Source organism: Musa acuminata, chromosome BXJ2-4, assembly GCF_036884655.1.
Source record: "Musa acuminata AAA Group cultivar baxijiao chromosome BXJ2-4, Cavendish_Baxijiao_AAA, whole genome shotgun sequence".
NCBI classification, from domain to species: domain Eukaryota; kingdom Viridiplantae; phylum Streptophyta; class Magnoliopsida; order Zingiberales; family Musaceae; genus Musa; species Musa acuminata.
In genome coordinates this window covers 27,665,315-27,692,356 of record NC_088341.1, presented here as the reverse complement: position 1 = coordinate 27,692,356, position 27,042 = coordinate 27,665,315, and the positions used below count along the sequence as shown (strand labels likewise).

Sequence of the window (27,042 nt, the reverse complement as noted above, 5' to 3'; positions counted from 1 at the left end):
TCTTAGCTAGTCTTGTTTTCAATTTGCTAGTGTTCACCTCCTTCTTTCTTGCTGAAAATTTGTAAGAGAGTGAACCGCTTGTAAAAAGTTATAAGAGGGGTATTTACCCTTCCCTTTCAAGAGATTTGCTAGTGGAAGGTGGGAGCTTCATCGAAGAGGGGCCTCGCAAGTGGATGTAGGTCATTTGACCGAACCACTTTAAAATCGGCGTAATCTCTAGTTTGCATTTCATTACTGCTATTTACATTACTGCAAACCGTCTTACTTGCTTTATTTCCTTATTACCTTTACTGCACAACTTTACGAATACACCTTCAAGTTAAGCACTTCCGAGTTCATTTTTTATCGAACGAAAGATTTGTCAAAACCGACGTTTTAATCCGCTGCACTAATTCACCCCCCCTCTTAGTGTCACTCCGATCCTAACAATTGGTATCAGAGCTAGGCTCACTCTCATATTTGGTTTGATACCCAAGAGAGATGGCTTACTCCGGCATACATGAGGGTCATTCTATCACACGTCCACCCTTGTTTAATGGGTCGGATTATACTTATTGGAAGACTCGTATGAGGATCTTCCTCATTTCCATGGATTTCGAGCTTTGGACTATTGTTGAAAACGGATTTCAAAAATCTTCTCTTCCAATGAGCGAATGGAATGAATCGGAGAAGAATGTTTTTGCTTTAAATGCAAAGGCTATGAATGCCTTGTTTTGTGCACTAGACAAAAATGAATTTAATCGTGTTTCAATTTGTGATTCGACTTTTGATATTTGGAGAACTCTTGAGGTCACTCATGAAGGCACTAGCCGAGTGAAAGAGTCCAAAATCAACATCCTTGTGCACTCTTACGAACTTTTCCGAATGAAACCAAGTGAGTCCATCGGAGACATGTACACCCGGTTCACGGATGTCATCAATGGACTCAAAGCTCTTGGTAAAGATTTTACTAACTTTGAACTAGTAACTAAAATCTTAAGATCCCTCCCTAAAAGTTGGGATCCAAAAGTTACGATCATTCAAGAGGCCAAAGACCTTAAAACATTCCCTCTTGAAGAACTTATTTGGTCTCTAATGACCTACGAAATGACATGTCAAGCTCATGACGAGCTCGAGAACCCCCTTCCAAAGAACAGGAAGGATATGACACTCACATCACAAGAAGACCACTTGAAAGGAACATCAAGTGATGAGGACAGTGATAATGACATTGCACTTTTGACTCAAAAATTTAAAAAATATTTAAGAAAGAATAAATTTAAAAATAATATAAAAAATAAATTTGAACACAAGAAGGACCAAGTGATTTGCTATGAGTGCAAAAAACTGGGACACTACAAGAACGATTGTCCTCAAGCCAAAAAGAGAACATCAAAGAAGAAGGCGCTCAAGGCAACGTGGGATGATTCAAGCGCGTCCGAAGAAGAGGAGTCCAACACCGAGCAAGTTGCTCATTACGCCCTAATGGCTATCGGAGAAGAGGTAACGGATTTAATTGATGCAGATTTATCTTATTATGAATTATTAAATGCCTTCCATGAGTTATTTGATGAATGTAAGACAATTAGTAGAAAATATAAATTGCTAAAAAAGGAGCATGATAGTCTCACTTGTGATATTGATAAAGTAAAAGCTGAATATCATGATAGTTTAGCTCCATGTGTAAAATGCCATGATCTAGAATCTCTCCAAAAGGAGAACTTGCTACTTAAGGACATCTTGAAGAAATTCGAGGTTGGTAGTAAGTCTTTGAACATGATCCTTACAAATAAGGGGCACATTCCTAAAAGAAGTGGAATCGGATTTGTGAGAAGTCCTCACCAAAATCCAACCACCTTCATTAAAGGCCCCATCTTACATGTTCGGCACCAAAGCAATTGCAACTTTTGTTGCAAATATGGACATAAAACTTATAAATGTCCATTCAAGAAAATTAGTCCGAACAAACTAATTTGGCTTCCTAAAGGAACCATGATCAATTCTATGCAATATGATGAACAAGTTAAATCAGTTTTTAAGGCACCCAAAAGAAAATGGGTACCTAAAAATAATCCCTTCTTGTAGAAACATACACCATCACAAGCTAGGAGCAAGAGATGGTATCTAGATAGTGGATGCTCAAGACATATAATTGGAGATCCATCTCATTTCTCTATGCTCACTAGCAAAGAAGAAGGGTACGTCACCTTCGTTGACAACAACCAAGGCAAAATCATTGGCAAGGGAACCATAGGTAACAAATTAAAATTTTCTATTGATGATGTCTTACTAGTTGATGGATTGAAACATAATCTCTTGAGTGTTAGTCAATTATGCGATAAAGGTTATATCGTTAGATTTGAATCAAACGTGTGTATTATTGAAAAACCAAATCATAACATAACTATGATTGCATTAAAACAAAATAATGTCTGCACCATCAACCTTGATGAACTGAGTAATGAAATGTGCTTCTCCGCTTTAAATGATGATGCTTGGCTTTGGCATAGGAGACTAGGCCATGCAAGCATGAAACTAATATCTAAGATCTCATCTAGAGAATTAGTGCGATGAATTCCAAATATAAAGTTTATTAAGGACAAAGTATACGATGCATGTCAACTAGGTAAACAAATAAAAACTAGTTTCAAACCAAAAACTCAAATTAGCACCACTAGACCATTACAATTGATTCATTTGGACTTATTTGGACCAATTGACACGATAAGTCTAGGAGGAAACAAATATGCGTTTGTAATTGTGGATGACTATACTAGATACACTTGGACCTGTTTCTTGGCTCACAAAAGTGATTGTTTCAAGTGTTTCTCTAAATTTTGTAAACTCACTCAAAACGAAAAAGGTTTCATGATTTTATCAATTCGGAGTGATCACGGTGGCGAATTTCAAAACCGTGACTTTCAAAATTTTTGTGAAGTTAATGGATACAATCACAACTTCTCCACTCCGAGGAATCCCCAACAAAATGGAGTAGTTGAAAGAAAAAATAGAAACCTACAAGAAATGGCAAGAACGATGTTAAATGAACATAGTCTACCCAAGTATTTTTGGGCCGAAGCCGTAAATACGGCTTGCTACATCATGAATAGGGTCCTAATAAGACCATCCCTATCAAAAACTCCCTATGAATTATGGAATAACAAAAAACTAAATATTTCCTATTTTAAAGTTTTCGGTTGTAAATGCTTTATTTTGAATGAAAGGGATGCCTTAGGAAAATTTGATGCTAAATCCGATGAAGGCATCTTTCTTGGTTACTCTTCCATTTCTAAGGCTTTTCAGGTTTTTAACAAAAAAACCTTAGTAATAGAAGAGTCTATTCATGTAGTTTTTAATGAAATTTCTAATTTAAAGAAAAATAATTTTGATGATGATCTTGGTTTTGATAATTTGAATTTAAATGAACCCCCTCCTCAAAATTACAACTTGGATGCACCTTCTTCCGAAATTTTCTTACCCAAGGAATGGAAGTATATAGATGCTCATCCAAAGGAACTAATTATAGGATATACATCAAAAGGGGTTCAAACTCGTTCCTCTTTCAAGAATTTTTGTGCTAACGCCGCCTTCCTTTCTCAAATCGAACCTAAATGCATTGACGAGACCATAAAAGATGATTTTTGGGTTATTACAATGCAAGAGGAATTAAATCAATTTGAGAGGAATAAGGTATGGAAGCTTGTTCCTAGACCTAGTGACCATTTAGTCATTGGTACTAAATGGGTCTTTAGAAACAAGCAAGACGAAAATGGTATCGTGGTTAGAAACAAGGCTAGATTAGTGGCCAAAGGTTTCAACCAAGAAGAAGGTATCGATTACGAAGAAACCTTCGCTCCCGTGGCTCGATTAGAAGCCATAAGGATGCTCCTTGCCTATGCTAATAGTAATAATTTTAAACTGTTTCAAATGGATGTCAAAAGTGCTTTCTTGAATGGTTTTATTTCCGAAGAAGTATATGTCGAACAACCTCCCGGATTTGAAAATTCTCTTCTTCCTAATCATGTATTCAAATTGACTAAGGCTCTCTATGGCTTGAAACAAGCTCCTAGAGCTTGGTATGAAAGGCTTAGTTCCTTTCTTATTTTACCAAAGGCTACATTGTTTATCAAATATTTTAAAAATAATTTTCTTATTGTGCAAATTTATGTTGACGATATTATTTTTGGCTCTTCGAATGAATCACTATGTGAATCATTTGCCAAATGTATGAGTCATGAATTTGAAATGAGTTTAATGGGTGAATTAACTTTATTTTTGGGATTACAAATCAAACAACTTAGTGATGGTATATTTCTTAACCAATCTAAATATACATTAGAATTGTTAAAATGATTTAACATGGATAATTCAAAAGCAATAAACACCCCTATGAGTACTTCGACTAAGTTAGATATGGATGAAAATAGTGAAAATTTTGATCAAAACACATATAGGGGAATGATAGGTAGTCTACTCTACCTCATCGCGACTAGACCGGATATTATGTTTAGTGTAGGACTTTGCACTAGGTTTCAATCTAATCCTAAATTATCTCATCTTAAGAGTGTTAAAAGAATATTTAGGTATCTTAAAGGAACTCCAAATTTAGGATTGTGGTATCCAAAATCTGAAAAATTAGATTTAATAGCTTATGCAGATGCCGATTTTGGCGGATACAGGATAGATAGAAAAAGTACATTTGGAACATGCCAATTTTTGGGACATGCACTTGTTTCTTGGACTTCCAAGAAACAAAATTCAGTTGCACTATCTACGGTGGAAGCCGAATACATTGCTGCAAGTGCATGTTGTGCACAAGTTGTTTGGATGAAAAATATATTAGAAGACTATGGAATTCACTTCAAAAACGTTCCCATAAAATGTGATAATACTAGTGCCGTATGTCTTACTAAAAATCCAATTCAGCACTCTAGAACTAAGCACATCGACGTTAGGCATCATTTCATACGCGATCATGTCCTTAACAATAATGTTGTTCTAGAATTCATTGACACAAAGCATCAATTAGCAGATATATTTACAAAAGTTTTGAATGAAGACCAATTTGAATTCATTAGAAGGGAATTAGGAATGTTAAATTGTCCCTAAAAATAAACTTGTTTGAATGGATTTTTCGTAAAAGTTTTTCATCCTCTCTCCGTTCCTCGGTGAATTTGATCCTTCTCTTTCGATTCTAAATGACACGTTAAATTACCTTATCCTATCTTGAGTCAAACACCGCTCCCATCTGATCAAGATTAATGATTTTATGATATTTTATGAATCTCGAAATTGATTTTGATGGCTTGATTATGAGTTTCAAGTCGACGATTTGAATGAATTTGAATGAATTTGTATTCGAATTATGATCTTGACTTATTGGAGTTACTACTTGAAATTTTTTAATCACAATCTCTCCTTTGTACACCTATAATTTTTTATTATTTATAGAAAGAAGAGATTTGATAAAATGAATGAATGCTGAATTTTCTTTTAAGATGAACTCTGCGTGAATATTTTAGCATACTTAATTTTGAATGATGAATTTTTGTATGATCAATGTTGAATTCCTGATGTTATAATCACAAATTATGTGCTTCAATTCTCATTCCCTTTTTGTTGATGACAAAGGCGGAGAAGTGATGACTAAGTGATGACTTATACCATTTCGATAGCATGACTTAATGAAAATATCTTATGCGCATCATGACTTATATGAATGACAAAAGCTTGTGTGATATGAATATCTTATATGCCTTGCAAAATCTTTAAATATATCGCATCTTATATGCCTTGCAAAATCCTTAAGTATATCATAAGTTTTTAGATTGATTGATCATATGAAATCACGCCTTACATTTATATCATGAAATTCACGTTGAAAATCTTTATCTCCTGTCGTAATAAAAATTGTCTCTTATCATTCGACTTGAAAATGATTTTCATCGAAGTTTCGTATTTACTATTGCTTAATGAGAATAACGATAAGTTCAACGGTTAGAACTTATCGGTTTATGCTTGAATTCAATGGGATGGAATTCAAGTGTTTTTATCTTCTCATAATATGACATATAGATAGGGGGAGTTATGTGTAACTCCGTCATCAATTGATTGTCATCATCAAAAAGGGGGAGATTGTTGAATCTCAAATTTTGATGATAAAATCAATTGATGGGTTAATTGATCTAATCCATATTATTGAGTTAAGTGTGTAGGATTAACTACGATAACCAGAAAACACAAAGCAAGAATACCAGAGTCAAGTTTGATGGACGTTTAAGAGTCCGAAGAATCGTCGGAGATGCTGTCGGAACTAACCGAGAAGAAATCGGGAACCTGTTGAAATTTTCGGAAGTTCACCGAAGAGATCGTTGGAGGTTCACGGAGATCACCGAGAAGGCTCAGCTACTTGTTAAAGTCATCATAAGATCGGGAGCTTGCTGGGAGTCCGTCGGAAGAAGTTCGTCGGAAAACTCGCTGAAACAAGACTCGACGTTCGCGGTTGAAAACTTGCTTAGGATGTTTTTAGTTATGTAGTTCACATGTAATTAGGATTAGGATTAAGAGATAATCCTATATCCTGGTTAGGGGCCAACTAGGCCCAAAATTAGACTTGGTTTGGGCTAAATTTAAAGCCCAACCAGTGAACCGGAGGGTCTGGCGGTGGCACCGCCAGACTGGGCGGTGGCACCGCTTGGTTGGGCGATGGCACCGCCAGTCCACTGTCAGTGTCAGACACTGACAGGCGGTGGCACCGCCAGCATCGGGAACCAAAGAGAATTCAAATTTTGGAGCCCAAATTTGAATCCTCTTGAGGCCTATAAATACCCCTCAAATCTCAGCTGAGATTACAACTTTTTGAGAAGCAATTAATTGAGAGAAAGGTCTTAGAAAAGTCTTAGCTAGTCTTGTTTTCAATTTGCTAGTGTTCACCTCCTTCTTTCTTGCTGAAAATCTGTAAGAGAGTGAACCGCTTGTAAAAAGTTGTAAGAGGGGTATTTTCCCTTCCCTTTCAAGAGATTTGCTAGTGGAAGGTGGGAGCCTCATCGAAGAGGGGCCTCGCAAGTGGATGTAGATCATTTGACCGAACCACTTTAAAATCGGCGTAATCTCTGGTTTGCATTTCATTACTGCTATTTACATTACTGCAAACCTTCTTACTTGCTTTATTTCCTCATTACCTTTGCTACACAACTTTGCGAATACGCCTTCAAGTTAAGCACTTCCGAGTTCGTTTTTTATCGTACGAAAGATTTATCAAAACCGACGTTTTAATCCGCTGCACTAATTCACCCCCGCCTCTTAGTGCCGCTCCGATCCTAACAACTCTTAGATATCTTATATCGCTGAGTCCTCCCCTGTTCCTCAAATAATTTACGGACATATTGGAGAATGGATCTAGCATCTATCTTTTCATACTATCTCTATAACTCAGGAGTCTTGGAGCCTAATATATAATACTGAGCAAGAGTGGAATCATCTATGTACTTCATATAGTGAGTGATCTCATACTTGCTTGCCCCTTCCTCGAGCGTAGGCATCATTATATCAAGGATGTACGTGATTTTCTCCACCATGAGAATAATTCTCAAACTGCAGAGCCAATCCATATAATTCAGACCAGTGATATGGTTCATATCAAGTATACCACGTAAGAGATTTGAAAGAGATATTTTTTAAAAACAAAGATATAGAATAAATAAATAACATTTAGATTTTATAAAAAAATAAATAAATAAGATATGGACTTCTATCTTAATCTACTCCCACTATTTTCTTGTGAAACATATAACTCCCTCCAGTATGTGAATCGAAAACCCCTTAGCGGATCTCTAGTGGGGATCAGGATCCAATCGACATCTTAACATAATCTTGAGGGACTTGACCAATCACACTAAGCCCGTAAAGGTAGGCAACTCTTGCCGATCACAACTCTTTGTGATTCCCATCTTGTTTGGCCTCCGAACCATCATGGTCTCGAGGGACTCAACCAACCATGATGTTCGGTTAAGTTAACACCATCGTTACAAGATGAGCCTGATTCAATGATACACCCTTGAGGGATTCGACCAAGCATACTATGTCCTTAAGTCACCAATGATATCTCTATGTTGTAGGGCAAGATAACGAATCGCGATATTGGTGAGCCTCAAGGGACTCGATCAACTCAACCTATGTTGATAATCGGTCCCTACCTATAACGATGAAAGGTCATATTGATCAATCTAATTGCCTTATGTTTACCGATTTAATATTGTCGAGTGAGGAGATTTTGATTTGGTCTTATAATATGACATGTCACACATATATATATTTAGTATATATCTACATCGCATGTAAATATATATACATATCTAGTAGGTATACAAGCAATCACAAATCACATGAGCAATCATACCAGATGATCATGGACAATATCTTAATATGATCAGGCCCGAGCCAATAAGCCTAATGTGATCATACCCTAATCACTTGCATCAAGATCGATATATGCAGCGGTGGATTTTCATGCTCTGTGATCGTCCATCTTGTCCTTGTCGGTTCCGTTGGTATCTCGACACATTTTCATGCGTCACGATCATTTGTCTCTATCTTGTGGGTCTCGCTATCATTTTCACACTCCCGTTGCACCTCCTCGTGTGATTATAACTTAATCATAGGCATGTAAGCCCTACAATAAATGAGAAATAAAGTGGTGGCTCGCATGCCCCAATAATAATAATAATCACAAGTACACACACATCACATGATCCATGATCATCCATCCATATCGTACATCACATGTAAATATCATTATATAGGACTGATAAATAATAATAATAGCTAATTATACTTTTTAATTAATTAATAATATTTTTTTAAAATTAGGGATATATAGGGAATTTTTTGAATTATGAGGGGTATTTTCATAATTTGGACATAAGGATACAATTCTGAATTTCTAAAATTTCGAGGGGCAAAACTATCTTTTGTCTAAAAAACCCTATTACCCCTTTTGAAAATAAAGATGCAACAAAATATTAATAACATGTAGATTTTTGGATTTTATAAAAAATTAAGATATAGAATTTTATCTTAATATACTCCCACTATTTTTTCACGAAACACATGACACTCTCTAACATGTGAATAAAAAATTTATAGTAGATTTTTAGTGTGGATTAGGATCCAATTGACATCTTGGCATGATCTCGAGGGACTCGATCAATCATACTAAGCCTAAAAGGTAGACAATTCTTACTAATCACTTCCTATGATTCATATCCTTTTTGACCTCTAAACCATCATTGTCTCGAGGGACTCAACCAACCATGATATTTGGTTAAGTTAATACTATTATTATAAGATGAGTTTGATTTGATGATATACCCTCGAGGGACTCGACCAAATATACTATGTCCTTAAGTCACTGGTGGCATCTTTATGTCATAGGCAAAGATCTTAAATCCTAATATAGTTGAGCCTCGAGGTACTCGACTAACTCAGCCCATATCGAAAAATAATTTTCGCCTATAATGATAGAAAGTCATGTGGGTCAATCTGATTGTCTCACGCTTACTAACTTAATTTCATTATTAAAGGGATTTTTCTCTGTTTCATAGTAAAATATAACATGGCACACACATATATTTAACATATATTTACATTATATATATATATATATATATATATATATATATATATACACACACACACACACACCTAGTAGGTGCAAAAATAAATATATATTATATATATACATAAACATCCACACTAGATGATCATGGACAAGGACCTAGCGTGATCAGGCCTAAGCTAAAAGCTTGGTCACAAACAAAAGCTCTATGTGTGTCTTGGCGCATCTTCATATTCGGTGATTATCCGTCTCATCCTCATTGGTCCTGTATATATCTCCATGCTCCAACCGTACCTTCTTGTGTAATTACAACTTAATCACAAGCACGTAGGCCCAAAATGTACATATTATATAAATAAAAAACTTAGATCTCATCAAGAGGAGGTATAATTCTTAGAGAGATAGAATTACATGTCAGATCTAATGAGAGAGAGGGAGGCTTACCGGCTCTAATAAATAATTATATACACATATATACAATTATCACATATGCTCCATGATCATCTATCCACTACATACATCACATTTACATATACATATCGAACTAACTAGGTGATAATTAATTAAAATATTTAATTAATCAATTTTGGATTAACTCTTAATCCCTTAGGAAACCCTAGTGGCTAGAGTCCTTTGGTAGTTAGGAAACCCTGGCTACTAGGAGTCCTTAGGCTAAGACTCCCTGGCTGCTAGGACTCCTTGCTACCCTTAGCCAAGTGGCTCTTGGCCAAGGAGGGCTCTCGACTAGGGAGTTCTCAGCCAAGTGGTTACAAGTAGCCCTCAGCCAGGCTACAGGCCACACCCGCTTGCGGGCAAATTGCAGGTAGCAACCCTTGTTGCCTTTTCCTAGTATTTTCGTCAACTCTTTGATGACAAAGCCTTTTACCATTCAAATGTTTCAAATGCAAAAATATATACTGTTGTAATATGAAATCGATAAAAAAATACAACTAGTTTACTTAAAAAATCGATCCTTAAGGGATGAAAGTGAGTGTAAAACTTGAAATCATAAAAACTACACCAAGAGAGTGAGACGTTCTCACTTAGGGGAGCTCATATATCCCCTAAAACTCATATCCTGGTCCGATGGATGAAGAAGTTCTCGTGAACTCCTCTCTAGCGGTAATCCACACAGTGGATGACAATGGTGACACACCTCTTCCTTGCTATGGGTTCTTTCCTCATGACAGTGCACCACCACGCAGTAGTAGTAAGCAAGCAGGGGTTGACTCTCTTGTTGTCCTCTCACACTAGGGAGGGGGCTCATGGCAAAGGAGAGATGGGTGGAAGAGATGATGAGGTCGTTGGCTCCAGGGGTCCAACTTATGATCCTTTGAGCCCCACTCATATTTATAGAGAGCCCCTTCATGAAAACCCTAATGGAACCTTATTAATGGGTATTGGAACCTTATCCAATAACCCATTTAAGTTTCATGATCTATTGGGTCTCACCCAATGGATCCATTAAAATAGAGGTAAATGAGACTTATTAGATATCTTATACCCAATCCTCTATTCATCGAGTCGTCTACCATATGTGTGTGACTTTCTAGGCTCAATTACTGAGCTGGCTATGAGTTACACCCATTAGAACCCCTTCTGAACCAGAACTCCTTTTAACTCAGTGAATTATGATCCTCATAATAATTCACTCAACTTATTGACTATAGATATACTAGGCCACTAAACCAAAGTCCCTAAATGACAAAGGGATCTAATCCATTTGACCTACCTACCCTTAGTTACTATATATTTATTGTCCATCATTCATCTAATATCTCAAAGACTATATACTAGGCATAGTACTATCAGGCTCATGTGGAATCTATTCGAGTTTCACTCTTATCGGATTCTTCCGAAGAACTCATTCTCCCTTAATCCGAGTGACCCTAGCTAGGAATTTGTGTGAGTAAGAATATACGAGATATTTCTTTTATGATATCGAGAGTGGATGATCCTTTATCGATATCCAATTGTCTTCGTAAGGTTGGCTGTCATTCCCAATGACCGTTTGTACTAGATTTGAAACTTTCAGACTTATAAGTCCAGTATCAAAGAATGAAGTGCTTAAGCAAGGCATCCTTGATGTCTCAATTCTAAGGATTAGAGATACAACTAGAACTATGGAATCGCTGTTTGACAATGAAGTATCATTAACTATTTAGCACTCCGTAAGCGGACCATTCATTGAACTTATTTTCTAATGAGCACTTGCACTATATCCCTAGTGTCCTCACACAAGCAATTATAAGACCAATTGCCTCTATCATATGGATGGGTATATATATAGTACACTGGTTTATCTAGTTATCTCGATATCCTTTTCAAGTAACCTATGATCAGGAATATTTAGGATCTGTTTTTAAAGGCGAATTGGTTTCATTATCTTGATCTCATTATGATCCAATTTTTCATTGCACAGATTCAATGACATCACTATATATATATATATATATATATATATATATATATATATATATATATATATATATATATATATATATATATATATATATATATATATATATATATATATATATATATATATATATATATATATATATATATATATATATATATATATATATCATGCAAATAGAGTGAGAAAATATCATTATTAGTATTAATTAAAATAGATTGTATAGTGGATCACAAGTGTCATCATACACGTGATTGGTTTGCAAGACACTTGTAACTAGCAAGTGAAGCTCTAACCAACATCACTCTAGTCCTTTATGCATAAAGTGCACAAGGGACTAGTTCATAATATCTTCTAAATGAGCAATTCGAAAGCTTACCACTCAGATCTGAAAAATACTTCCCAAAGTATTCTAACTCGACTACCCTTACCAGAGCCTCTTATGAAAAGTGAGTTAACATTATTCAATGGAATAAAGCGGATTAAATACTTAATGAAATGGCAAAAGCTTCCTTGGGCAAAAGCCAATTAGGAGTATGAAGATACCCTATGACATAATGAAGTAGTCATTAAAGTCTACAAACAAGCATTGATAAGAGTGTCGATAGTTTAAGTAGGAGATAATGCCGCTCACAATCATCATGTGCTCGCAAACCTTCGTCAATGGATCATTCGTCACTTTTATTTGCTTGTACATATATTTAATAACATGTTTGTCTTGTTTTTATATGTTTTTGTTAAAAAATATGAGCAAAAATAGTTTGCAGGGTTGTAGAGTGATCGCTCACCAGAGTAGGTACAATTATCCCAAAATGGCCCAATTTTTACGTGTCATGGCTTATTTTCTATGAGTTATGGTGCAATGTGAAACGTCAGTCATCTTAGTACCTTAGAATCACAAGGATGACATAGGGTTGGATGGGGGTTTGGGATAGTGTTGAGCGTTTATTGGATTTACAAATTCACATGTAAAGCATATGGGGACTTGCCAATATGTCTAACAATCGTGAGTGGTTGTTCGTGAACTTGTAACTATTCATTTATCTTCTAAAGTCTTTTTTTTTCCTTTCTCTTTTTTTTTTCTCTTGCACATTAAGTGTTTATTGGATTACTTATAAAGATATCATCTTTGGGATATATCGGGATTTGTTCGTCATTCATTTTCGAAACTAATCAATTTATACTTTTACAGGTATTTTGAGATTTAAGTGATGTTACAACTAAGCTAACTTTTTACGAACAGATAATGCAATGGTGCCTCATGACATAATTAATTTTAACTAAATTTTGAACATCATAGTGGAATTTCAGCCTATTTCATAATCGAGCACAAGTTTGAAACTTCTTTGCTTCTACTATATGCTAATCATTAACTTATTATATATTCCCTATTATAACATACTTCAAAGAAACTGTATTCATGCAAGGATGCAAATATATTTTCTTTTTTGTTCAATGAAGGGAAAGAAATGGAAAAAAAATCCTACACAATATTCATTCAGCTAAACTTATGAATGAACAAAATAGATATCCAGAAGGATCACCAAACAACTTCATCTTCAGTGATGGAGTTTTTATTGAGTTCCATAAGAATCTCATCTAATGATATCTAAATATTTGTGTTATAATGAAGGCATGCTTTCATTCAAGCTGTTGTTCTAAAGGAGGAAAAGATGATGACTTGTATCTTTATTTTCTGTGACAGGGTGAGATCGGTGCAAATGTCTTAGTAGGCATCCAAGGGCCAGAGGAGGATACGCATGAATTTAAGAATCAAGCTCAGGAACTTGGATATGAGTTTACTTGTGAGATGAGCAATGAGTCCTACCGGCTGTTGATCCAGTAACTGGATCAAACATCCATGCCATTTCTTAGCATGAAAGCGTGGCCCAAGTTTCAAACTGAAACTTGCCATGACCATCTTAAGCTTCGCGGATGCTTCAAGAGGAGAAACTTCTTATGAATTCTGATCGTTCCTTAAAATTATTCTTACGGCTGTTCTGTTTTCTTATGTTTGGCCTGGGCTTATTAGCATCATACTTCGGGTCCCAGTAGATATCCGAATGCAGGGTCTTGCTCTATCAATTCTTGTGATAGGGTACTCGGATGAGAACAGTTCAATCCTTTTTATTGCTTGATCTTGCTATTTAGGGTCAATGAAGCTTCTCAGTAAAATTAAATTTCTATTTTCTGAATTTGATTACATCACCTAAACCTGTATATGATTTTGGCTTGAGGGGGCAATCTGACATTTGAGAAAGAAAAGTATCATGTCGTCTTATGTTCCTTTGTAACTTGTATGGTATGAAATAACTTGTCAGGTTCTAAAGCTCTGGGGGATTGAAGTGACACCATCATATGTCTTGCAGCAGGAACAACAAGGGTTCTCTTCCTATGGTAACATGATGACCAAGCATGTGATACAAGGAGCTTTATTATCATGTTATTTTCATGATGGAAGAGCTAAGTGTTAGAAGGTGTCACCCAAAGCAGCAAGTTTTGGGACCATGTCATGCCATCAGAGAGGCTAAGAGTGTGAAGCTTAGCTTCTCATGCTTTTCATCCCAGTCCATCAAAGTTGGCAGCATAGCCTCTTGGACATATTATTTCCACTGCTCACTGTACACTCTCTTATCTTTTTCTTTCGAATTTGAGCTTAATAAAATTGTTGGTGACTTACTTTGTTCATGGAAATAGTATCTGAACCGCATCTTAGATGGTTTAGTGGAACACAAGGTGTAAGAATTTCATATTAGAAGATGTTTGGGAAATGTAAATATGTGAATGGTGAAGAGCTTTTTCTTCCTTAAACAGATAATCTAGTTATGCTTTGTAGCACTTAATAAAGTCTCAAATTAATCAGATTGAGTTGCCATTTCGTTTTTCCTGCAGCTGTAATCAGATTGGAGCTACAAGGGAATGCAACATGTCACAGTTTTCTTTGGCCAATGAGGTTTTACAAGCTTCATTCATACTCCCACCCCTCCTCACTTATGGCACTTTAACTACTCACCTTTTCATCACCCAACTCTCCCTCTCTCGTCCTCTCTGCTCTTCTTAAATGCCTTCCCATCCCCCTCTATCCGTCACCACCAGTACTCAGAGTCTCCACAATATCTGATTTCACAACCTTTACCTCCTCACCACCCACACTCCACTCTCACAACCAGTAGGCTGAAGGAGAGAATGGGTCTTCGGAGAGGTAGAACAGAAACCACCATGATCCTGGTCTCCGTGGTGCATGTGTTGGCTGCAATGGTGGGGGTCTCCTCGGGCCAAGGCCTGGTCCCTGGTGTCATCATCTTCGGCGACTCCGTCGTCGACGCCGGAAACAACAACCACCTCTCCACCCTTGTCAGGGCTAACTTCCCCCCTTACGGCAGAGACTTCGCGCAACACTCGCCAACCGGAAGGTTCTGCAATGGCAAGCTGGCCACTGACTTCACCGGTAGGAAACTCTGTTGCTGTGAGTCTCCATTTGGATCTCAATACCTTCAGTGAACACGTAACTCCCTGCTCATCTTTATCATCTGCCTGCAGTGGAGAACCTTGGATTTACCTCATACCCACCAGCCTACCTCAGCCAGGATGCCACAGGGAACAATCTCTTGCACGGTGCCAACTTCGCCTCTGCTGCCTCTGGTTACCTCGACAGCACTGCAAACCTATATGTGAGTGCTTCTTGATCTTCCATGGCTGTAGCTGTGGCTATAATATGGCCATGACTCCTTTTTTTTCTTGGCAGCAAGCGATCTCTCTGACGCAGCAGCTGCAGTACTATAAGGAGTACCAGTCGAAGGTGGAGCGCGTGGCCGGGAAGCCCAAGGCGGCGGCCTTGTTCGCCGGTGCCATCTACTTGCTGAGCGCCGGAAGCAGCGACTACGTGCAGAACTACTACATCAATCCCCTGCTCAGCGGGAGCTACACACCCGATCAGTTCTCCGACCTGCTGCTGCAATCATTCACCACTTTTGTTCAGGTCTCCTCTCTCTCTCAACTTGACGAGGTTACTTGAGCAACAGAGTGCAATGAACAGAAGCATTCACGTAGCCACATCTACTCCCCATCACAGTCTTCTTCACTATACTGCTAATTTCTCAGTATTAATTGTGCCCAAACTATTCAATCTCATCTGACTAAGAATGATGTCACGCAGTACAAATGACCGTTCTTTTTGACCACATGACTGTTGCCAGTACATGCACATAAAGATGAGGGCACCTACGTTTACGTGACCAATCTACTCCACATTAAGACCCTATTTAATGCCATTAAATTAAGAGCATGATGGTTGGATACCCAACATAATTTGCGAATCTAGAACCATAAATGATCGAACAATGTAGGGAATTCAAGGTGTAGTATTAGCACGCTATTAGAGATCATGATAGGGAGCCATGCAAACTGGGAATCTCACCAAGATCTGTCAATGATAATGAACTGCTCCATGAGACAGAATCTGTACAACATGGGAGGAAGGCGTGTTGGCGTCACGTCGCTGCCACCGATGGGCTGTCTTCCTGCAGCCGTCACCTTGTTCGGCGGCGGAAGAAACGGCTGCGTCGCACGGCTCAACAAGGACGCGGTCACCTTCAACAAGAAGATGAATGCCGCAGCTCAAGCCCTCAAGAAGAGCCACCCCGAACTCAAGCTCGTCGTCTTCGACATCTACAACCCTCTCCTGGACCTGATCGACCACCCGGGAAAGAGTGGTACGTAAATCTTCTACGACACACAGTGATATCATTCCATAGACGTGCAAAGCTAGCGATTGAAGTGTGATGTGGTTGCAAGGGTTCTTCGAGGCTAGGAAGGCGTGCTGCGGGACGGGGACGATCGAGACATCGCTTCTCTGCAACGCGGGGTCCCCGGGGACGTGCAGCAACGCCACCGGTTACGTGTTCTGGGACAGCTTCCACCCCTCGGAGGCTGCGAACAAGGTCTTGGCGGATGCTCTCCTGCTCCAAGGCATCGATCTCATCTCCTAAGAATAATAAAGGCTCATCAGGCCTGTTTAGAGCAGAGTCTTGGATTCTCCTTGTCGTTGTTGTATTAGAGCTTCAGTAGAGTAGTACTGCGGTTGCAGGTGGTTGGCTTAACCACTGTTCTCGATTGTGATGGTGGCTTCACCCTCTTCTATTGTATGGTAGCTTGATGCCTTTAGATTGTGACTGTTCTTCTTCTTCCTTTTCTTCTTCTTCCGCTGATGAATACTTTTCATGGATGCTAAGGAGATCAAGATAGCTGCACTGGTGAAGATCCAATAACAGACTGATCAGCCACAAAGATCTTTTGAGTTGCTCTTGGTTTTGCAGCAAAGAGCAAGAGTAGCACGCAGAAATCTACATCTCAAATAGCTTTTGTGAAGAGCGATTTTGATTCGCTAATTGTTTTGGACAATCCTGAATGATCCACGGGTCATATCTAACCATTATGTCCTAGCATTTATCATTAGAGCTAGCCCCAGGAAATTTACCACAAGATAATTTTAGCAACCCAACAAGACAATAAAACGGAAAGAATAAAAGCGAGACAAGAACACCAGATATACGTGGTTCGGTCAATTGACTTTGACCTACATGAGCAAATTACTACCGCAAAAGAGGGACAATTACAAATGCCTTAGGAAGATATTCCTAGGCCATGAAACACTCGAAAATACTAAACAAGAAAAACCAAACTATAAGTCCAAACTATTTAACTGAGTATGGACTTAAACCAAAGCAAACACTTAGGTTTTTCATATGGTGCATCTGACTTCAAAGCCCAGGCCCTTATTTATAGTTCCAAGACGAGACAACAAGTCTGATTTTCCCGATGTGGGACTATGGGACTTGCCAAAGTAACAAATCTCCACCTTGACATGTTCCAACAAAACTTGCTCCACCTTCTTCATAAAAGCCCCAACGGGCAATCACCAACAATGAACACCAACCAAGTCCAAGCACTGCTTGAACTTGTAAACCGGAAAAGGCTTCGTAAACATATCAGTTGGATTGTCCTTCGTATGAATTTTCTGAACAAGGACTTTTCCCTCAACAATGATATCCCATTTGCATACAACAATTTTCTTACTAGAAGGCGGCTTCACAAGATCCCAAGTTCTATTCCAATGGAGAGATTCAATTTCTTCATTCATCGCAATTAACCACTTAGCGGAATTATCACAAGAAACTGTATCTGCATAGGAAGTAGGCTCACCAACTTCACTTGTTTCTTCTGCAACAGACAAAGCATATGCAACGAAATTTGCATATCTTTGTGGTGGTCAAATATCTCTCCGTGGTCTATCCATGGCTATGGAATATTGCTCTTCCTCTAGATCATCTTCGTTAGTAGACTCGGGATCATCTACTGACATTCTTTGAATAGAAGAGTTCGACTTAAAAGAATCTAAACTACCAATCTCAAGCTCCACCAGATTCTGCACACTATCATTTGTACAACTAGTAGAATACTCTTTAGAAGATAACATAAACAATTCATCAAAAGTAACATCTCTACTGATTATAAATTTTGGGGATTTGGGATCAGAACACCATAATCTGTATCCTTTCACCCCAGAAGAATACCCAAGGAAAATGCACTTTTTAGCCCGAGACTCTAATTTTCCTTCATTTACATGCATGCATGCTGGACACCCAAAAATTTTTAAATCAGAGTAATCAGCAAGAGTACCTGACCAAACTTCCTCTAGAGTTTTAAAGTTAAGCGCTGCAGAAGGAGCGCGGTTGACAATGTAACAGGCCATATTAATCGCCTCTGCCCAAAAGTCCTTTGCCAACCCTACATTTGAGATCATACACCTCGCTCTCTCCAAGAGTGTTCTGTTCATACGTTCGGCCACACCATTTTGCTGAGGCATCATCCTAATAGTGCGATGCCGAATGATTCCTTCATTTTTGCAGAATTCTTTAAAATCACCTTCACAAAATTCCATGTCATTATTTGTTCGAAGCCGCTTAATCTGTTTACTTGTTTGCTTCTCAATCAAAACCTTCCATTGTTTAAAGGTTAGAAAAACATCATTTTTATGCTTCAGAAAATAAACCCAAATTTTTCTGGAATAATCGTCAATGTAAGTCAACATATACCTAGCACCACCCTTAGACTGAACATGAGCTGGACCCTAAAGATCTGAATGAATATAGTCAAGAGTACCTTTCATTTTGTGAACTGCCGGAGAAGTGAAGCTGACTCTTTTCTGCTTTCCAAAAATGCAGTGTTCACAAAAATCAAGTGGCCCAGTACTCTGTCCGCAAAGTAGACCCCTTTTGCTCAATATGCTCAAACCTTTTTCGCTCATATGACCCAAACGCATATGTCATAATTTGGTAATGTCAGAATCAGACAATGATGATGACGAGACTGCAACTGAACCTGTGACGGTAGTTCCCTGCATAATATACAAGCTACCAGACCTACAAGCTTTCATAACAACAAGAGCACTTCTAGAAACTTTCATAACTCCACCTTCAGTTGTGTATTTACACCCAAGGGCCTCTAGGGTGCCTAAAGAGATGAGATTCTTTTTTAAATCAGGAACATGTTTAACATTAGTGAGCGTCCTCACAATACCATCATGCATTTTAATTCGGATTATACCTCTACCAACAACATCACATGCGGCATTATTGCCCATCAAAACAATTCCACCATTACAAGATTCATATGTGGAAAACAAATCCCTATTGGGATACATGTGATAAGAACAACCTGAATCTAAAATCCATTCATTTTTAGACCTCGTCCTGTCACCAATAGCAAAAAAAATATTTTCAACATTCTCATCAGTTGCTACACTAACTTCAGCGGATTCAATAGTTTTCTCAACAAATTTTTCCTTTTGCTTTAATTTATTTTTCAATTTAAAGCAATCAGATTTAATGTGTCCCATTTTATGACAATATTTGCATTCCAAATTTCTATGTCTGGATTTAGATCTAGATTTAGATATACTACTGTCAAATTCTCTTTTATCCATTCTCCCCCTAACAACCAGACCCTCAGCCTGATTCTCTCTACTTTCCCCAGTGATATTCCTGTCTATTTGCTCCTTAGATTTCAGTGCAGATTTAATTTCTTGATAAGAAACTGTTTCTTTTCCATAAATCAAAGTATCACGGAAATGCTTAAAAGATTGGGGAAGAGAACACAAGAGTAACAAAGCCTTATCCTCATCATCAATTTTTGTATCTATATTCTCCAAATCCATAACCAAAGAATCAAACTTATCAAAATGTGAGAGTATAGATGTACCTTCAATCATCCGAAGCATATATAGACTCTGCTTCAAGTAGAGACGATTCTCCACTGTCCTCTTCATGTACAAGGCTTTAAGCTTGTCTCACATGCTCTTAGCCGTAGTCTCCGTAGCTACCTCCCGTAAAACCTCGTCAGAGAGATTTAGAATGATGCTTGATCGGGCCTTCTTATCCATACCCGCAAGCGCTTCTTTTGACATATCATCTGCCGCAAGCTCTTCTTTTGACATATCATCTGGAATGCTCTCGGCTCCCTGTAGTACAAAATCAACTCCGTCTTGAATTAAAATGGCCTCCATCTTGAGTTGCCATAAGCCGAAGTTGACATTTCTGTCGAATTTCTCGACAACAATCTTTGTTATTGTCATCGTTGCCAAAAGATACCAGAACCAGGCTCTGATACTAGTTTGTTAGAGCTAGCCCCAAGAAATTTAACACAAGGTAATTTTGGCAACCCAACAAGACAATAAAACGAAAATAATAAAAGCGAGGCAAGAACACCAGAACACCAGATATACATGGTTCGGTCAATTGACTTTGACCTACATCCACGGACGAAAGAGGAGCAAATTACTACTGCAAAAGAGGGACAATTACAAATGCCTTAGAAAGATGTTCCTAGGCCATAAAACACCCGAAAATACTAAACAAGAAAAACCAAACTATAAGTCCAAACTATTTAACTGAGTATGGATTTAAACCAAAGCAAACACTTAGGTTTTTCTTATGGTGCATCTGACTTCAAAGCCCAAGCCCTTATTTATAGTTCCAAGACGAGACAACAAGTCTGATTTTTCCGATGTGGGACTATGGGACTTGCCAAACTAACATTTACCGAGTGAAATTACAATATAGACTTATAAAAGCTTACTACAAACATGCTTTGCAACCCAGTTTTTCTGTCGAGTGCTTTCAGTCACAAGTAATGAATATATAGTGACACTTACTCATAAGTATATTCGTTAGATAAAGTTATAACTGTTTTAAAGTACCTTTTATGATCAAAGAAGACTAGTTGGTTACCAATTGTAAAATATTTAATTTCATAATTCCCTATGCATGAAGGATTGTTTCGTACATTAGTACTTATTTTAGTATTTAGGGGTTAGAAAGGAGTTTAGAAACTGAGGGTATTGACAGAAGATCTCTTAGAGATCTCTTTAAACTTTATATTTTTTGGATGCATCCTTAAGTGGTGAGTCTTTTGTTTTTAATTATATATCCTTGCTTATTATCTTTGGGATGGGGAACTTTCTGTATCCCTTTATGATTTTAAACTTAGTTGTGAGTTATCTTTTTTTATTTTATTAAAGTATTATCGTGAGTTCGTTCCTTTTCCAACCGAAAAACTTATTTGAGCAAATACAATTATACTATCAGCTTTCTTTCAAAATTTATTCTATGTTACCCCTTGTATCAGTTTGGTATCAGAGCTAAAGGTTAAAAATCATGATAAGGTGGAACGAAAAAGATGTAGTTGGTGAAGGTATTGACCATAAAGATGATATTGAGTCATTGAGACTATCATTATGAAGATTACTATATAATCTATAAGAAAAAAATAAAATAATTGAAGAACTTCAAAGAAAAAATAACTAGTGTGAAAATGAAGTCCAAGAGTTTACTTCTGATGATGATATGTATCCTCACCTAAAGGAGTTAAGAAGATTTCGGATAAGACATGAAGCTCAAGATGAGTGGTAGAACAAATGCAACTTATGATTGAATATTCCAAAATTTGAAGGTAAAATCAATGTTGATGACTTTATCGATTGGCTTAATACAGTAAAATGAATTTTTGATTTTTATAAATCACTAGAATAAAAAAAGGTAAAACTTATGACACTCAAACTCAAATAGAATGCATCTTTTTGGTGGGAAGATTTGAAGAAGCAAAAGAACGTTAAGGGAAGAGTAAGATCGTGACATGGGAGAAAATGAAAAGGGAGTTGAAGAAAAAATATTTACCTAACAATTATAGGCCAGAGATCTTTCTCAAAATCTATGGTTTCAAGCAAAACATCTTAGTGTGGAGGAGTACATAGTAGAATTTAATCTCATGTTAAAAGGTGAGCTTGTGGAACTAGAAGAGCAAACTATTGCAAGATACTTACGAGGTCTAAAATATGAGATTGCTAAAGTGATTCAATTGTAGCCATATTGGTCCTTACTGATGTAAGCAAGTTGGCTTTAAAAGTTAAAAAACAATAGAAGTTTAAAAAGAGTTTTCGGTACAGGTCAAAAGAAGGCTATACGAAAGGAAAAAATTTCAAGCCTATTGTCTAGAGTAAGGTGGTATCAAAGGTGCAAGATAAGGGTGAAGGATCTGCTGGCTATAAACAAACACATAATTCTTCTACTCCAAGTGGCAAAAAAAGCTTCAAATGTCATAGTTTTGAGCATATTGCTTCAGATTGTCCAAATATGAGGATTGTTACTTGGTTGAAGATCATAGTGATGGAGGAGAAAATAAAACCAACGACGATCAAAATATGATGATGATGAGGAAGAGATTACTTATGTTGATCATGGATTGTCTATTGTATTGCAATGTAGCTTATAAGTATCCTATGTAACCAAGAATAAAAGTTAGGTGAGAAAACATATGTTTCACATTAAATGTACTTCTCATGGCAAGGTATGCTTGGTGATCATCAATAGTGGCAGCTTTGAGAATATGGTATATTTAGAGATAGTGCAAAAGCTAAAATTGGATATAATCCCTCATCAACATTGTTGGTTGCAAAAAAGAAATGACATTAAGGTAACTAAAAGATGTTTAGTTTTGTTTTCTATTTACAAATATTATAAAGATGAAGTATGGTGTGATGTTACCCCTATGGATGCTTGTCATTTACTGTTAGGTAGACATTGGCATTGTGATAGGAGAGTGTTATATGATGGCTACAAACATACTTATTTTTTTTAAAATAAATAAAAATAAGATTATTTTAGTGTTATTATAACCTTATGAAATTAATCCACCTAAGAAGAAAGTTAGTGCTTTTATGTCATATGGTGAATGCAAGGGTGAATTAGAAATGTGTAGTCACGTTTCAACTCTAGTAGTAGTAGTGGAGAACAACACAAGGAGATACAAGCAATCATGAAACCAATCCTAGAGAAGTTTCAAGATATTACACTAGAAGTGATTTCACATGGCCTTCCACCTTTGAGAGACATCCAGCTTCATATTGATCTTATTCTGAGGGCTATTCTACCTAATAAGGTAGCCTACAAAGTGAGTCCCAAGGAGCATGGAGAACTTCAAAGGTAAGTAGATAAGTTAATAGAAAATATGTTGATTCTGGAGAGCATAAGTCCTTATACGGTTCTAGTCTTGTCGGTGCCTAAGAAAGATGATTCTTAGAGAATATGTGTAGACAATCGTGTCATCAATAAAATCACTATTGACTATCGTTTTCCTATTCCAAGGTTAGATGATTTAATTGATTAATTGTATGGTGCTTCTATATTCTCTAAAATTGATTTGAGGAGTGACTTTCACCAAAGAAGAATGAGGCCTGAAGATAAATAGAAAATAATATTTAAAATTAGAGAAGACTTATATGAATAGTTGGTTATTCCATTTGGACTATCTAACGCTCCTAGTACTTTTATGAGATTTATGAATCATATACTTAAGCCATGTATTAGAAGTTTTATTATAGTTTACTTAGATGACATATTGGTATACAACAAGAGTGAAGAAGAGTATATGAATCATCTTAAAGAGATCTTTCTTATTTTGAGGCAGCAAAAGCTTTATACTAATCTAAAGAAGTATGATTTCTTTACTCCTAGTATTGTGTTTTTGGGATATATTAGTTTAAAAGATGGAATCATGATGGATCAAAGTAAGGTAGAGGCTATTCTTAATTGGCCAACACCTACTTCATTGCATGATGTGAGGAGTTTGCATAGCTTAATCTCTTTTTCCAAGAGATTCATCAAGAGTTTTAGTTCTATTATTGCTCCAATCACTAAATGCCTAAAAATGTGATAAATTTAAATGGACTAGTGAGGCTGATGATGTCTTTAAATTGTTAAAAGAAATTATTGATGCATTAAGCATAAAGTATTCTTTATTATCAGTAATAAAAGTTAAAATGGTTGGATCTAAGACATTCAAAGATCTCTATAAGAATAATGTAAATTTTGACTTAATTTGGCAGAATTAAAAATCAGGTTCCTTTCAATAATTTTCTATCTTTGATTATTTTCTTTTTCAAGCTAATATCTTGTGTATTCCATCTTATTCTTTGAGACAAGTAATTCTAGTTGAAGGTCATGATAGTATTTTGGGAGAACATTTTAGTAGGGACAAGACTCTAGCTCTTGTTCAATCAAAATTTTATTGGCCTAAAATGTTCAAAGATGTTGAGAGACATGCAAAACAATATATAGTGTGTCATTTGATAAAAACATGAAATCAAAATTCTGGTTTGTACACTCTATTGATAGTGCTAAATGTTCCATGGAAGTAAGTGAGTCTTGATTTCATTTTGAGACCGCCAAGAACTCAAAGGAATAAAGATTCTATCATGGTTGTTGTTGATATATTTTCAAAAATGTTTCAATTTGTTCCCTACAATAAATCAAATAATGCATTTCATATTGCTGATTTGTATTTTAAGGAGATTGATAAATTATATGGTATTTCAAGAAATATGGTGCTTGATCAAGATTCAAAATTTCTTAGTTATTTTTTCAGAACTCTTTGGAGGAAGCCGGGTACTTCCTTGAATTTCAGTAGCTTGCATCATCTACAAACTAATGAGCAAACTGAGGTGATGAACAAAAGCTTACAAAACTTGCTTAGAAAGTATATTGGCAAGAACATTAAGTAATGAGATCTTATTCTTCCACAAATTGAATTTGCCTATAATCGTTCTATACATCATAGCATTAGTAAAAGTCTTTTTAAGGTTATTTATGGTACTAATCATACTGGTCCTTTGGACTTAATCCCTTATTCTACAACTAAGCAATTTAGTGGAGATGTTGATGAAAGGGGTAAGTAGATAAAGTTGTATGAGGGTGTTAAAGCAACCATTGAGAAACAAAATGAGAGGTACATACAAGCTACTAATAAACATAGAAAACACGTGGAGTTTAATATAGATGATTTGGTTTGGATTCATTTAAGGAAAGAGAGGTTTTCACTAGGTAAATTTGGAAAATTGAAACCAAAGGTTGATAGTTCATTCAAGATACTTAAGAAAATTGACAAGAATGCTTATGAGATCGAACTATATGAAGATTATGGAGTGTCCCCAACATTTAATGTGGTTGATTTAAGTCTTTATCATAATTATGTTGATGAAACAAACGAGGATCTGAGGACAAGTCTTTTTCAACTAGAAGAGATTGACACGGGAGCATCTAATTTGCTATAATCAGCTCGTGTAGACCTAGTTGATACTATGGTATTCTGTACAGCCCATAATATTATCTCATAGTCTTTTACTTAGCTCACTCAAATATGACAGCTCATTAGCATATTCCTTGGATAAAGTTACAACTATTTCAATGTACTTTTCTTCATGACCAAGGAATGCATTAAAAAAGTTGGTTACTAATTATAAAATACTTAATTTCATAATTCCTTATGCATGAAGGGTTGTTTCATGCACTAGTACTTATTTTGATGTTTAGGGGTTAGAAAAGAGTTTAGAAATTAAGGATATTGGTATAAGCTCTCTTAGAGTTCTCTCTTAAATTCTATATCTCTTGAATGCGTCCTTGAGTAGTAAGTCTTTTGTTTTTAGTTTTGTATCCTTGTTTAGTGAACTTTTTGTTTCCCTTTATGATTTTAAACTAGTGATGAGTTATTATTTTTTATTTTATTAAAGTATTATTGTGAGTTGATTTCTTTTCTATCCAAAAATATTTATTCCAACAAATATAACTGGATTATCGACTTTTCTTTCAAAATAAAACTTATGTAATGTAAATGTCTTTCCTTAGTTTACTCTTTCATAAAGATAAAACTTATGGACTATTTTTTAGCTCTAGCTAGTATACTACAATAATTTCTGAAGGTATTTAAGGTAAATTGAGTTAAGACCCACAGGCTAACCCAAATCAATGACCACTCTGCATAGACCATGATATTACTATCTCATAATATCTTGACTTGGCTCTAGAAATCTGATTGATAAAAGTTCAAATCCTCTTTCAACAAACAAAAGTGATTCTGAAACTAAAACCAGCTTGGTAAAAGATAGATGCAGGTAATAAAGTAAACGTTTACTTAGTTTTATGATAATTTAACGAGGCTCACAAATTGTGTTAGCCTCCAAACCTATAAAATCACTGGTATATATAAGGAAGCTAACGAATGTGCCCACTGGTTAGTAAAATTTTACAAAATGTAACCACATAAACTTTATCCAGAGGTCTAAGTGGCCTCCTATTTTGTATTCTCTTTTGAGCTCTGACAAATGATTAGGGTTCCTTCTTTTTTGTTAAAAAATATTATTAAAAAACCATATATGTGTGAATATATAACTTACCAATAAATTATAAATTTATTGATGAGTTTATATATATTTTTTATTTTTTTTGTAAAAAGGTAAGTGGCGAAGATGATATTTGAGTCCAAGACTTTGTGATGGTCCGCTAAAATCTTAACTAGCTAAGCTAATTTCACTAGCACCTTCAGTTTAAAAATTTATTTGACAATAACTTCATGAATATATCAAATATTTATGAACTTATAAACGAGCGAGTTCCAATCTTTCCAAACGAGCACGAGTAAG

General features: G+C 36.3%; 1 protein-coding gene and 1 pseudogene across 1 annotated transcript; both read left to right on the top strand.

The window, feature by feature from the left end:
• LOC135608729 (threonine dehydratase 1 biosynthetic, chloroplastic-like) overlaps positions 1 to 13,860 on the top strand; it is a 71,895-nt pseudogene extending 58,035 nt beyond the window's left edge.
• A 1,211-nt stretch (positions 13,861 to 15,071) lies between these two features.
• Positions 15,072 to 17,196, top strand: LOC103981972 (GDSL esterase/lipase At5g03810-like). Its single transcript, XM_009398753.3, has 5 exons — positions 15,072 to 15,462; positions 15,555 to 15,685; positions 15,760 to 15,993; positions 16,471 to 16,726; positions 16,809 to 17,196. Exons 1-5 carry the CDS (start codon positions 15,201 to 15,203, stop codon positions 17,000 to 17,002), a joined length of 1,077 nt encoding a protein of 358 aa, XP_009397028.3. The 5' UTR covers positions 15,072 to 15,200; the 3' UTR covers positions 17,003 to 17,196.
• The last annotated feature ends 9,846 nt before the right edge of the window (positions 17,197 to 27,042 follow it).

Excerpts from the sequence above, each read along its gene's own strand:
- LOC103981972 (XM_009398753.3), top strand. The coding sequence starts at position 15,201 with ATGGGTCTTCGGAGAGGTAGAACAGAAACCACCATGATCCTGGTCTCC. Across the intron at positions 15,463-15,554 it reads GCTGGCCACTGACTTCACCG|TGGAGAACCTTGGATTTACC; the intron begins GTAGGAAACTCT and ends ATCTGCCTGCAG. Across the intron at positions 15,994-16,470 it reads CATTCACCACTTTTGTTCAG|AATCTGTACAACATGGGAGG; the intron begins GTCTCCTCTCTC and ends TCCATGAGACAG.